The sequence below is a fragment of the Coturnix japonica genome, chromosome 18 (genome assembly GCF_001577835.2).
Source record: "Coturnix japonica isolate 7356 chromosome 18, Coturnix japonica 2.1, whole genome shotgun sequence".
NCBI classification, from domain to species: Eukaryota; Metazoa; Chordata; class Aves; order Galliformes; family Phasianidae; genus Coturnix; species Coturnix japonica.
Window position 1 is genome coordinate 1,722,584 of NC_029533.1, and position 12,451 is coordinate 1,735,034.

Sequence of the window (12,451 nt, forward strand, 5' to 3'; positions counted from 1 at the left end):
GGCGGGGGCTGGGACCGCCAGTCATTCTCCGTGCGAGAGCCGGGGCGGGAGGCAGGCGGGACCCAGCCCCGCCGCCAGCGGCACTTTTGTGGGGCCGTCGCCTCTCCGCTCTCCCTTTCTCCGCGGGGTTTGGCCGCGGGGCGGGCGATGCTCCGCGCTCCGTGAGCCGCGCACCGCGCACCGCCTCCGCCGGCCGAGCCGCCCCGCTCAGAGCCCCGCACGATGCCGCGGAGGGGCGCGGAGGGGCCGCTCGCTCTGCTGCTGGCGGCCGCGTGGCTGGCACAGCCGCTGCGAGGCGGCTACCCCGGGCTGAACATGTTCGCCGTGCAGACGGCGCAGCCCGACCCCTGCTACGACGAGCACGGGCTGCCCCGCCGCTGCATCCCCGACTTTGTCAACTCGGCCTTCGGGAAGGAGGTGAAGGTGTCGAGCACCTGCGGGAAGCCGCCGTCGAGGTACTGCGTGGTGACGGAGAAGGGCGACGAGCAGGTCCGCTCGTGCCACCTCTGCAACGCCTCCGACCCCAAGCGCGCCCACCCGCCCTCCTTCCTCACCGACCTCAACAACCCGCACAACCTGACGTGCTGGCAGTCCGACAGCTACGTGCAGTACCCGCACAACGTCACCCTCACGCTGTCCCTCGGCAAGAAGTTCGAGGTGACCTACGTCAGCCTCCAGTTCTGCTCACCCCGGCCGGAGTCCATGGCCATCTACAAGTCCATGGACTACGGCAAGACGTGGGTGCCCTTCCAGTACTACTCCACGCAGTGCCGTAAGATCTACAACAAGCCGAGCCGCGCCGCCATCACCAAGCAGAACGAGCAGGAGGCTCTGTGCACCGACGGCCTCACCGACCTCTACCCGCTCACCGGCGGGCTCATCGCATTCAGCACGCTGGACGGGCGGCCCTCGGCTCAGGACTTCGACAGCAGCCCCGTGCTGCAGGACTGGGTGACGGCCACCGACATCAAGGTGACCTTCAGCCGCCTGCACACCTTCGGCGACGAGAACGAGGACGACTCCGAGCTCGCCCGCGACTCCTACTTCTACGCCGTGTCCGACCTGCAGGTCGGCGGGCGCTGCAAGTGCAACGGGCACGCGTCCCGCTGCGTCCGCGACCGAGACGACAACCTGGTGTGCGACTGCAAACACAACACGGCCGGGCCCGAGTGCGATCGCTGCAAACCCTTCCACTACGACCGGCCGTGGCAGCGGGCGACCGCCCGAGAGGCCAACGAATGCGTGGGTGAGTGGCGGCCGGGAGCGCGGGGACGGAGACCGGGACGGGGTCGGGGACGGGGCGCGGGGCTTCCCAGGACGGAGGGAGGGAGGGGAGGACCCAGCGTGGATCCGCCGGGCAAAGGGAGCGGGAGGCGTGGGGACAACCAGGGACACGAGCAGCGGAAGTGCGGGGCAAAGGAGGGGACGCCGAGGGGCCGCTCGGGGACACGCGAGAGGAGCGGGGGATCGGGAGCGCAGGGATGGAAGCACCGCAACCGGGAGCGGAATGGTGAGGAACTGCGGGACCAGGGGTGTAGAGCGGGGACCTCGGGAGAGCGTGGATGGACGGCGGGGGAAGGGAATGTGGGACGGTGTGGGACAAGAGACAGCGACGGTCCCTCAGTGTGAGGCGGGGGGTATGGAAGGACCCGGGAGCGCCGGGTCGAGGGCACCGGGCGGCCGGGAGGTAGCACGGCTGGCGGCACTTGGGGAGCAGAGCAAGGGACAGCGGGCGGAGGGAGGAGCAGGGCAGGGGACTCGGGAAGGATCAGCGCAGGGAGCGGGGAGTCGGAGGACAGCGGTCAAAAACCCGTCCGTAAGCAAAGCGGCCCGGAGGGGCGCCGGCTGGGCCGGGGGATACGAGGATCCGCAGCTCGGCACGGAGCGGGCAGCGGCTCCTGTCGCTGCGAGAAGCGGAAGGTGCCCGCAAGCCCCGGCACGGCTCCGCAGAGACTCCGCGGCCCCGAGCCCGGTGCAGCCGCCCACCCGGGTGCGGGAGGCGGCGGTGAGACGGGAACCGGCCCTGGGGCCAACGGACAGCGCCGGGCCGAGCGGGTGCGCTCCGTTTCGGGAGAAGAATCCGCTCCGTCCGGGCTGAGAGTGAACTCCGGGTTTGTCCACGAAGGGAGGCGGCGTGTCCCTGGGCAGGGCTGGGGATTGGGGCTGTTTCTCTGCATCCCCGATTGCCGGCTCCCCGCCGTTCCTCGTATTATGGGGCCGTGGCGGTCCCTGCGTGTGCCGTGGGCTCGGGGTGACCCACTGCGGCTCTGGGCAGCGGCTCGGGCTCGTCTCGGCTCGGCTCGGTTCATCCCTCCGCGTGCCCCGCATCCCGCCGCCCGCAGCCGCCTTGTTAACGCGGAACACACGGCTCCGTCTCCCCAAACATTCGCAGCTCCGACGATAGGGAACAAAAAGTCCACACACACACACACACACATACAAAACCAACACAAAACAAAAAAAGAGAAACCAAGAAATCCCCAAACCGAGCGGCCGAATTACTTGGACTTTTTTTTTTTTTTTCCTCTTTATTTTATTGTTTTTTATTTCCCCAAATCACAATCAGATGTGTCCCTTGCACAGAGGGTAATTTCTTCGCCGGCGCCTTCAACGCGGAGGCTCGGCCAAAGCTGGCAGCGACCGCGGGTTACCGGGATCGGGTGGGGATGAGTCCGCCCGGCCGTGTCCCGGTGCCCGGCAGCGCTCGGCTGCGGCTCACGTCGGGGCGCTCCGGGGAGCGGCCGTTTCGCAGCGGCCGGGGTAGGGAAGGTGTGGGGCGTAGAGAGGTGTCCGGGTGTGCAAACAGCGCTGAGCCACGTTTGTCTCCGGGTTTGCTTTCCTCTGTCCGGCAGCCGATAGAGCAGTTTCGCACCGTTCTCACCTCCTGTCTCACAGCCCGGGGCAGGTTCTTTGGTTGCAGAAAACATGCTGTGAAATTCAGCGTCCCGTGGGCACTGTTGGGTCCCTGGGCTACCCCGCAGTGCCCCAAAATGATCTCCGGAATGTATCTGTTCAGTCACTGTGCCGGCCCTGCACACCTACCGTCTCCCACACTTCCACTTGATTTCCAGTCTGGTTCCCAGTTTCCAGTTAAGCAGGACTTTGTGCCAGGTTCTGCCGTGCATTCCATGCACAGGTCAGACTTTTGCAAACGAAAATCACTGACTTTGCTTCCCTTTCCTCACGTTTTGCTGGGATACGAATGTTTTACAATGGCAAGACTACCGTAAAACCATTTTCCATCACCCATTTCTGCTGCAAATTCCTTGGGGCCGTACCTATCAGTCTGCAACACCAACAGCAGCCAAACAACTGCATGGCCCTGCCAAGCCCACACTGCCTGGAATAATCCTCCTAGATAAAGATCACAATAAACCCATTCAGCTCCCACCCACTTGCTCATGACCATCGGCCCACCCTGGTTTCTCTCCCGAACCCAGAGGGAAATCAGCCTTCGTTGACCCTCGGGTGTCAGGCAGGGACTGGGGCTGGTGGTGACCTTCACAGTGGGGGAATCTTCAGCCCACAAAGGGAGCACGGACAGAGGAGCCCTGTGCTGAAGGAGGAGGTGAATTCACCAAACGTGCTGAATTTGCCCCCAGCCCATCAAGGGAGAACTGGTTACGGTGTTTCCTTTCATTTTGCTCTTTTTTGGGGGGCACAAATTGAGTTTCCAAGCAAAGAGAACGATGGCAGAACATGTCTGCTTTGCTTGAAGATTGGGGTGTTAACTTCAGTGAGCCCCTTTCCCTGCCAAAATGGAACCTTTGTTCCCATTCATGCTTTTTTGGGGGCTGAAACAGAAACATGCTGCAGTTTGTGATGAGAAGTCAAAATTTCCCACGGGAACATTTCTCGACAGCCAGACTGAATTCTCCTGTATCACCTCTTGCTGCCCACAAGAGCCCCATGCAGGGCAAGGGTTGGCCCAAGGAGATGTCCTCCATGGGCAGAAGGAGCCCTGCCTGCAGCACTCTGTACCATGGCAGGTTCCCATCAGCATTACCTGGCAAATAGCTGCTCCATGAAGAGCTTGGCCTCTGAGCACAGCTTTGGCTGGGTGCCTGGCAGCCAGCGGACTCCAGAGAGGACACGGCTTGGAGAGAAGCTGCTGCAATCACTGTCAGGCAGGGAGCTGTGCTCTGTGTCCTCCCTCTCCCCTGCACAGTGCTCAGCCCAAAGCCCAGGTTGCGGCCAACACTTTGTGTCCCCCATGAGAGGAGCCTGCAGCTGGGAAAGGCTTGAGCTGAAATGCCTTCAGAGCTCGGTTGCTGGTGAGCTGGCGCAGATGCACCAGATGCAGCCAGGGATGCAGACTTCAACCAGATTTAGGGAAATCCATGCAATGCAATCAACACCTCCCCACAATTTCTCACGGGCCGTTCATGATGCAGATGAGAACTGCCATGAAACCCTTCAGAAACCCCCCTTTCGCTTACACAAAGTGCCACTAGTGCATTTTCCAGCCGGCACGGGCTGAAGGAGCTTTGGGAACCTCTTCCCAACGCTGTTCCCAGTGCCGCCCCGAGCACTTCGTGGGGAGATGCACCGGCACCTGCACATGGCTCTGACGTCAATGGGGTCTGCAGGTGCTGGGCTCATCTCGGATTTTGGCCCTGTGTTATGCCTGGAGAGCACTGAGTAATAATGAGTGTGGCTGCAGTGAGAAAAAGGAAACATATTGTGTGTTCAGATATGGGATTTGGCACCCGGCGCACGGAGCTGGTGTCAGGCTGTGCTCTGTGGTGTGCACGGTGGTGGGATCCCAGGCTGTGATGTGCCTGTGTCAGAGTGGTTTGTGAGCCAGCCTCTCCTCCTGCTGAAGGGAAACATCATCTCTGGGACTGGGAATTGCCAGGGACCAGGCTGCTGCATTCCCAGTGGGAAACTCTAGGCAGACCTGGGGTGGACCGTTCTCATTTCAGTGGTAGCTCAGGGAGAGATTTGTGGGCAGTCCTACCTATAGAAGCCTCTGGGCTCCCCTCCATCCTCACTACAGCCAGGGAAATCAAACCCTCCAAGGCCTTCCTGTTCCCACTGGCCGCTCAATGGGATGAGTAGACAACTGGTGCTGACAGATGTTCCCTGGGGATGCCGGGACAGTCCTGTGCTGTGCTCAGCCCTAATGGTCTTAGTAAACTGCAGGCTGGTTTTGGAGTGCTCTGTGCCCAAACCTCCTGTTACATTCAGAGGATACAATGGATGCCCAGCATTCCTCATATCCATTTGTCTTATTCCCCCTTGCCTCAGTTTCCCCTGGCCATGAGACCGAAGCACGGCTGTGTGTGCAGGAAAGGTGTGAAGCAGCAGCACAGCATCCCTGCACTCCCCAGCAGCTGGAACGCAGCCTCCATGGTCTGCACCCTGCTCCCATCCCAGTGCCCAGCTCTCATGGGTCATTCTGCATGGGGAATCACACTGGGTGCCGTAGCCATAGAAATATGAGCCCATAAGCAACCAAGACTCCCATTGTAGCCTCCCAAGCAAGCCAGGCATGGGCAGAGCTTTCTCACAGGCTTTTCTTCTCAGGAAGCTTAAAGTTAAACTGATTTCCAACAGAAAGGTTTTTACACCAACAAACAAACAAACAAAAAAGCGCAGTTAAGGCTAAAACAAAACCAGGCTTGGCACTCAGGGTTGGACACTTGCCTTCCCTTGAGCTTGTCCACGGCTAATCTCTGCCCTTCTCTTTCTGGGCCAACGCATGTCATCCTCATTCAGCCAGCAGTGTCCTCGCTGTGCAGTCTCCCTGTGACCGCCTGGAGGGACGCGCTCCCAGCCCTGCAGGGCGAGAAGCACACAGCCCTATGGAAAGCTCTCCCAGGCTCACACCTTCCTGCTGGGCTGTGAGTGCTTAGGATGTTTGTGTTGCAAATGTATCATAGAATCACAGGATGGCTGGAGTTGGAAGGGACCCTTAGAGGCCATCTGGTCACACTCCTTGCACTGAATGAGGACACCACAGATCTGTCAGCACTCAGAGCCCATCCCCTGGCCTTGGGTTTGGGGCTGTGATAGGTTTTTGCAGCCAGCTTTGCAGGGTGGAGGAGGTGCAGGTCAGGGTGAGCCCCATATTGCTGTCAAACTGCAGAAATAAACCCAAACCATCCCCAGGACCACAAGGTAGCACAGTGAACCTCTCCTAGCGAGCACTGACAGCTCTGCCTGCAGAGTCAAGCTCTTAGCAAGCAAGTGAGCTTCACCATCCCCAGGCTCGACCCCATCTGTCTCTGGCATCTTCCTGACTGCACCGAACAAGCACACAAGGGATGGACACACAGCCTGAGCACACAACAATTCTCCCTTCCAACCATGCACCAAGACATCTCCCAATGGAGAGGTGACAGGCAGGCTCTTAAGGAGATCTCTCTGTAATAGCTTTCATTTATAGGGGGATTAGGATGCCCTGGGGACTGATAAGGAGGCAGTGAGGCTGTTCCTGTGTCAGCTTGCAGCTTGCTGGGGATGGAGCTGCGCAGCTCTGCCACACACACCCTCAGCTCTGCGCTCCTGCAGGGAGAGAATGTAGTATTGTACAGAATATCAGTTGAGGGAAAGGGTTCTGAGCTGGGAAGGCATGAGGATCTGTGTTGGAAGGGGGCAGGGATGGGGAAGGCACGCAGCTTTATAGATCTGTGGATTTATGGATTTGTTCCATTGGTGCCCAGAATTTAAGAACTGATGGAGTGACCTGGAGATTGCTGTGTGCTGGGGATGGTGCTCAGCTCCCAGTGTCTCCTCTGGCACAGGCAGTCCGGCTGCACTGAAAGGCACCAGCAGAGCCTAAACTGCTGCTGTGCCCTTCCTGTGCAAAGTTACCTTCCCACTGCCCTTGGAGATACATCACTCCAGAGTGCAGTGAGCAGAAAAGCAGGGGAAAAGCCCATTGCCACATCCTGCACACAGCTCCATAGGCAGAGACAGTGCAGGTGAGAACTTCAGTTTCACCTGGAAATGGTAAATGCAGTGTGAGGAGCAGCAGAGCCTTGCAGTGAGGCAGGCTGTGAGCAGCTGAGCTCTGCAGGGTGGAGTGGCACGAATCCATCCTGACCTGCGGCAGGAAAGTGCTGGGATGGAAAGTGCTGGGATGGAAAGTGCTTTCTGGTTGCAGAGAAACTGAGCTGCTGCCCATCTGCTCTGCCCTATCCCTGCCCTTATACCAACTGCCCCCCAACACACACACATTTGAACACTGGGCTCATGGATTTGGGTGGAAAGATGCAGAGCTTGTACCACCTTCCCTGTGTCACTTCAACAGCTGATCCCTATTGGGCTGTGTGCTGCAGGACCACAAGAACCATCACCATCCCTGCTTTATTTCAACCAAATATGACTTGATTTTCATGGCAGCAGCGAGGGAAGAATTAGTGTCCCTTAATGCCGACCACCTGGATGTTTAGAGTCCAAACTGGATGTAGTGGGTGCAGGGATTGGACACAATTCTTCTGATGGGAAAAGGGGATTTTTGACACCCAGCAGCCCAGTATAGCACCTTGGTTCGCTCCTGCAGGAAGATAGTGGGGAAATGGGAAGATGGGAGGAATGGGGTGCTTTTATAAACCTCCCTTTGCAGTGCTGAGATGCAGCAGAGCATCCTCGGGATGCGGGACCCCCCAGCCCGGCTGTTTCCCCATCAACCCTCCCATCCTCTTGCAACAGGGAGTTGGTTCTGCTTAATGTTGGAGATCGTACCGCGATTAACAAAAGCCTGATGAAATGAAATCACTTTGCTTCAAAGCATCCCGGGGAGGGGGAGCGTCCCTCTGGCAGCAGGGACAGCCGAGCGGATATTGCAGGCAGCCTGCTAGCCAGCACTGCAACGCGCACAATTGGGCTCTGACAGTGTGAAGGCAAATACAAACAGCAGCTTGTGTTTGCACACAAAGGCTCTGTGCACCAGGATCCCCAGCACTGTGCTTTACACCCTCGGCTCTCGGGCAGAAAGTCCTGGGAGGGTTGAAGGGAGGGAAACACTGCTGAATATTTAGAAATGAATTGAACTGTGCAAACATGCCGCGGGGAAGCTCGCGGTGCAGCGCTTTGGATCAGCTGCTCACTGGGGTTGGAACACAACCGCTGGGATTGAAAGGGCGACTTTCACGCTGAAGCAAAGCTGGACAAAAGAAGATAAATGAAACGGGCTCCCGGTGGGGTTTGGTTTGTTTGTTTTTGTAACTCAGCTGATATTCCCGCATGGTTCAGCCCAGCAGCCTGTTGTGTCCTTTGCACGCTGCTCGTAAATCGGGGTGGGCAGCAGTGTGGGGCAGGAGGGGCTGTGAGGTTATCGGGGGTGTTATGAGGCAGGGAGTGGGGAGTGATATCGATTCATCACGCAGCCAAGTGTTGCATATCCCAATTGTTTCTGTGGAGCTGTGGGTGCTGGCAGCAAGTCTGGGGGATGACCACTGGGATAAACTGTGGGTACCTGTGGGGATGGCTCCACCCTGAGCCCCAGCACTGGGTGAGGAGCTGGACTTAGCTGCTGCACACTGTGATGGACTGCAGTCCGGTATCACCAGGCCATCAGATGGCCCAGGTATGCAGAGCAGGGCTAACAGCGCACCTGATGCTCACTTGTTTTCTAAGGCAAAGCCATGCTCAGTGCAAGCCTGTTAAAAACCCATCTATTCCCAGGATTGCAGTTAGCACTGTGGAAGCTTAGCAATCCACTGCATCATAGTTTTGATCAAATCAAGCTTCTAAAACATTACACAGTGCTTAACCATAGCATTCATTCCTCCCAAGCCTCCATAGAGCCACCATCGCTCATGGCGATTTGGCAAACCCATCCCTGCAGCAATGCGGCCTCCCCCCATGGAGGCTCCACTTCAGCACGTTCCACCCAATCAATAAAGAAACCCCATTGCCACAAAATCCCAGACGGGCCATCACGTGTGTGGGGCGGCCAAAGAAATCCCCATTGGTGACCAATGGACGTCCCCAGGAATGAAAGGCAAACAATTTGTCGGCAGCCCACGCACTTGAAAACGAATGATCCAAATTATTCAGCGAGTCTCCCCGGATAGTGAATCCATTGAAAAGGGGATGGAGACGGAGCCATAAATTATTCATTACTGAGTAGAGAACGAAATGCATATAATCATAACAATAATAATAACAACAACGCCAATAGCGGCAGCTCAGCTAAGGGAAGCGGGGAGGCATGAAGGCACGCAGGCTTTGTTTTTCCTTTATTCCAGCAGCCCCTTGGAGCAGCTGTCTGATATAAAGGGATACAAAGTGGGTGTACATTTGGAATTAATGCACCTATTGCCAGTTAGTGGGCTGGCTTGCCTTGACCGGGGTGATGCTGTTTGTGCTCAGGTCCTGGGCAGTGAGCAGGTCCCATTCACTCACATTCACCTCCAGGTGCCATGTGCTGAGATCTGTCTTTTTTCCACCCCTGGGACCTGAGGTCTCTTTATGTCACCTGCTACATGGGGTCCCCCCTTTTCCTGGTGTGCTCCCCACGGGGATCTGGGCCGTACAGAAGCCCGAGAGGCATTGACATGCTCCCACTGTGTCTCACAGCACCCAGCTACCACGCTGGCATGACAATGAGTTCCCGAGGGGCTCGGCCGTGGCACGCGGCCATCTCCTGCTGCTTTCCCACCGGTGGCCCTGTGTTGGCAAGGAGGGGCCGTGGGGTCCCTGTGCTACCAGTTGGCTTCCTGCACCTGCTCACTTCAGACGCGTCCCACTGCCGTGTGTCCATTCATATGCTGGGACACAGCAGGTCGGAGCAGGAAGGAGTATCCTCAGAAGTGGGGTTGGATCCCACTGGGAGCATAACTGTGGTTGGATCATGGAGCACAAGGATCCCCACTCACAGGGTGAGGTTCCTGGGGTCCAGTGCAGTGAAGCTATCAGCACCAGCCACGCTTTGGTGCAATAAACCACTGAGAAGTCACAGTTTTGGCTTTGATTCTGCCCTCGGCTATGAGTGTCGGCAACCAGAGGCAAAACCAGTTGCAACCCATATGTTCACCTTTTGGAATTAATTTCTCTTGGTAGTTTCTGTGTAATTACACAGGCTGATTATATGCTTCCTCTTGTGGGCTGCTAATACCGCCGCTCCAGCACTAGAGGTGTGCTTTGCGGCCTGCAAACCTAAAGCCTCCAGCACAATGGGACAGCCTGGGCTTCACCCTCTGCCCAGTGTCTCTGGTCCCCTGCTGTGTCCTTGGGTGCAGGTCCCAGCCAACAGCAGGGCACAGTGGGTGCAGGACATGGAGCACTTAAAGGAGCCACCAAAATATGTGGGATGTCACTTGCACTGAGTGGGGCCGGAACTACCCACTATTGCAATTGCAACAGATGCTCTCCAACAGCAGCTGAGCAGAGCGGCTCATCTCCTGAGCAATAACCTAATTTATATCTCATAAGACAGTTTTATTCTCTGAATTAGCGATGTTGCTGGCCGTGCAAGCAGCGGCTCTGTGTTGCATTGAAGATGCAGCCGTGCTCCAGCTCGAGTCAGGGGGAGTTGGAGGGTCGTAAAGCAGATTCTCACGGCGGGTTATGGTGCCTATAAAATTAGTCCCGTTAGCAGCCGGCTGCCCATTGAAACGAGCAATTTAAGTGGATCACAACAGCATCCCCTGCCCTGACCCCACTGCAGCTTCTGTGAAATAACAGTTGGGCTGGATGAAAAGAGTAGAGAAACAGCAATGGCTTTGCTTGTGTCCGGCTCAGAGCTTTCTGCTGCGGTGTTCGGGTTTGTTTAGTTATTTCTGCCTCTCCAGTGTCTCAATTCAAACTTAAGGAAGAGAGAAAGCAAGAAGGAGGAGGAGAAATGATTTCCAGCTCCTCTGCTTTGGATGAAGCCCTGCTTTCCCCCTGTGTCATTTGTTCTCCCATTGGGGTTTCGGTGAACCGCCAGCAGCTGCTCCGTGCTCAGATCCACTTGGCTGGGGGAGCGCAGCCCCGCCGCGTGCACATTCCCCCTCTGCGGGAAGCACTTTGTGTGTCACTCCATCACGTCTGAGCTCGGGAGCTTAACACAAATCCTCATGCTCAGACCCAGCTTGAGCCCTTTCTGCCGCAAAGCGCTGGCCAAGGCACCGGTCGTTGTTAGGTTTCAGAGTGAACACTCCCTCACAGTGCAGGAGCAGCTTGTCCTGTGTGCCAGTGCCACCCCATCACTATTGCAGTGCTGCTTAATGTCACCTGGCATCCCCAAACCTCTGTGTTTAGGAGCAGGGAGACAGCACGAGGTCTGTCTGAACAGACCCGTGGGTTCCCTCCTGTGAGACAGCACCCTGAGAGCTTCATTTTTGGGAAGTCTTAACATCCCCGGCTTACCAACCGCTGAAAGAAAGGTCAGCTAATCCTCTGCAGAGTCTGAATGAATGCGGGCCCAGAAGTGAGATTACTAAAAGGGGACTGGGAGGCTGCATGGATACAGGGACCCTTCCCATAGTCAGGCATTGCTTTCTAAAGAAATGCAGCTTTTCTTTCAGTCCCCTTCCCCTGGGAGGAGGGGGTGTGTGCCCAGGTCCCCTCCCCCAGCTGCAACCATTGCCTTTGGGAATACCCCAGCACAGCACAGGGAGCCTCAGAGAGCTGAGTGCAGCCTGAGGATCCCCACTGGGTACCCTGCCTTGGTTTGGAAAGAAAACCCCCAAAAGCAGGAAACCTGCACTCACACACACCCCCATACACCTCCTTGTGGTACCTGTGCCCTGGGTGTGGGGTGATGCTGCTGACCCATGCGTATCAGGCAGTACGGCCATATATGTAACCTCACCACCCATAGCCATCCTCACCATCCAGCACCCACTGTGCCTCAGGTCCCAGCCCTGCAGGAGGGTGGGCTCTGTGCCCAGGGCCATGTGCTCAGCTCCCTCCTGGGCTTCACCCCTCTGGTCCTTTGTGGACCCCCGGGGTGATGACATGACAGGACCACTAAGGGTTGTTTTTTTCTCCTGCAAATCAACTGTCCTCCTCAATGCTGGAGGAGCTGAATGCAGGCAAGGAGCAGCCCCCCAGGGTGTGGATGCACTGCGATGAGCCATGGTAACCTGGCTACAAGTGTGACAGCGCAGACACCCAGACCCCAAGCCTCCCTGCCAGCCTCCCCAGATTGGGTATTCAGCCCACAGGGTTTTCTCTATTGACCTTGAAACACTGTTCTGCATGGGAGAATTTTCTTTCTTTCTCTCTTGGTAATGCAGAATCAAGTGTTTCTGTCGGATCCTTTCGCTACCCCAGCGGCAAGCTGGCGGTGCAGCAGGGGGCTGCTCACCCACTGGTGGGACTTCATTCAAGCAGAGGGGATCCTTTTTCCAGATGTGGCAGATCCAGGGAGCTGCTCCATGTCCACACACAGAGAACCTGGTGCTGTCACCTTCTGCACAGCCACCAGGTCCTGCTCCGGTGCCTTGCTGGGGACAGCTGATGGAAAACATCCATCCTGGCAAAGTCCTTTAGGGCTGGGTTGAAGACTGTG

The 12,451-nt window shown here is 57.2% G+C and overlaps 1 protein-coding gene across 1 annotated transcript in view; it reads left to right on the forward strand.

Moving 5' to 3' along the window:
• Positions 1–12,451, forward strand: part of NTN1 (netrin 1) — a 44,733-nt gene continuing 32,282 nt past the window's right edge. The window contains exon 1 of the mRNA XM_015879925.2: positions 1–1,246. Within this exon, the coding sequence (XP_015735411.1) occupies positions 223–1,246 (1,024 nt within the window). The 5' untranslated portion in view covers positions 1–222. The remainder of the gene's footprint in view (positions 1,247–12,451) is intronic.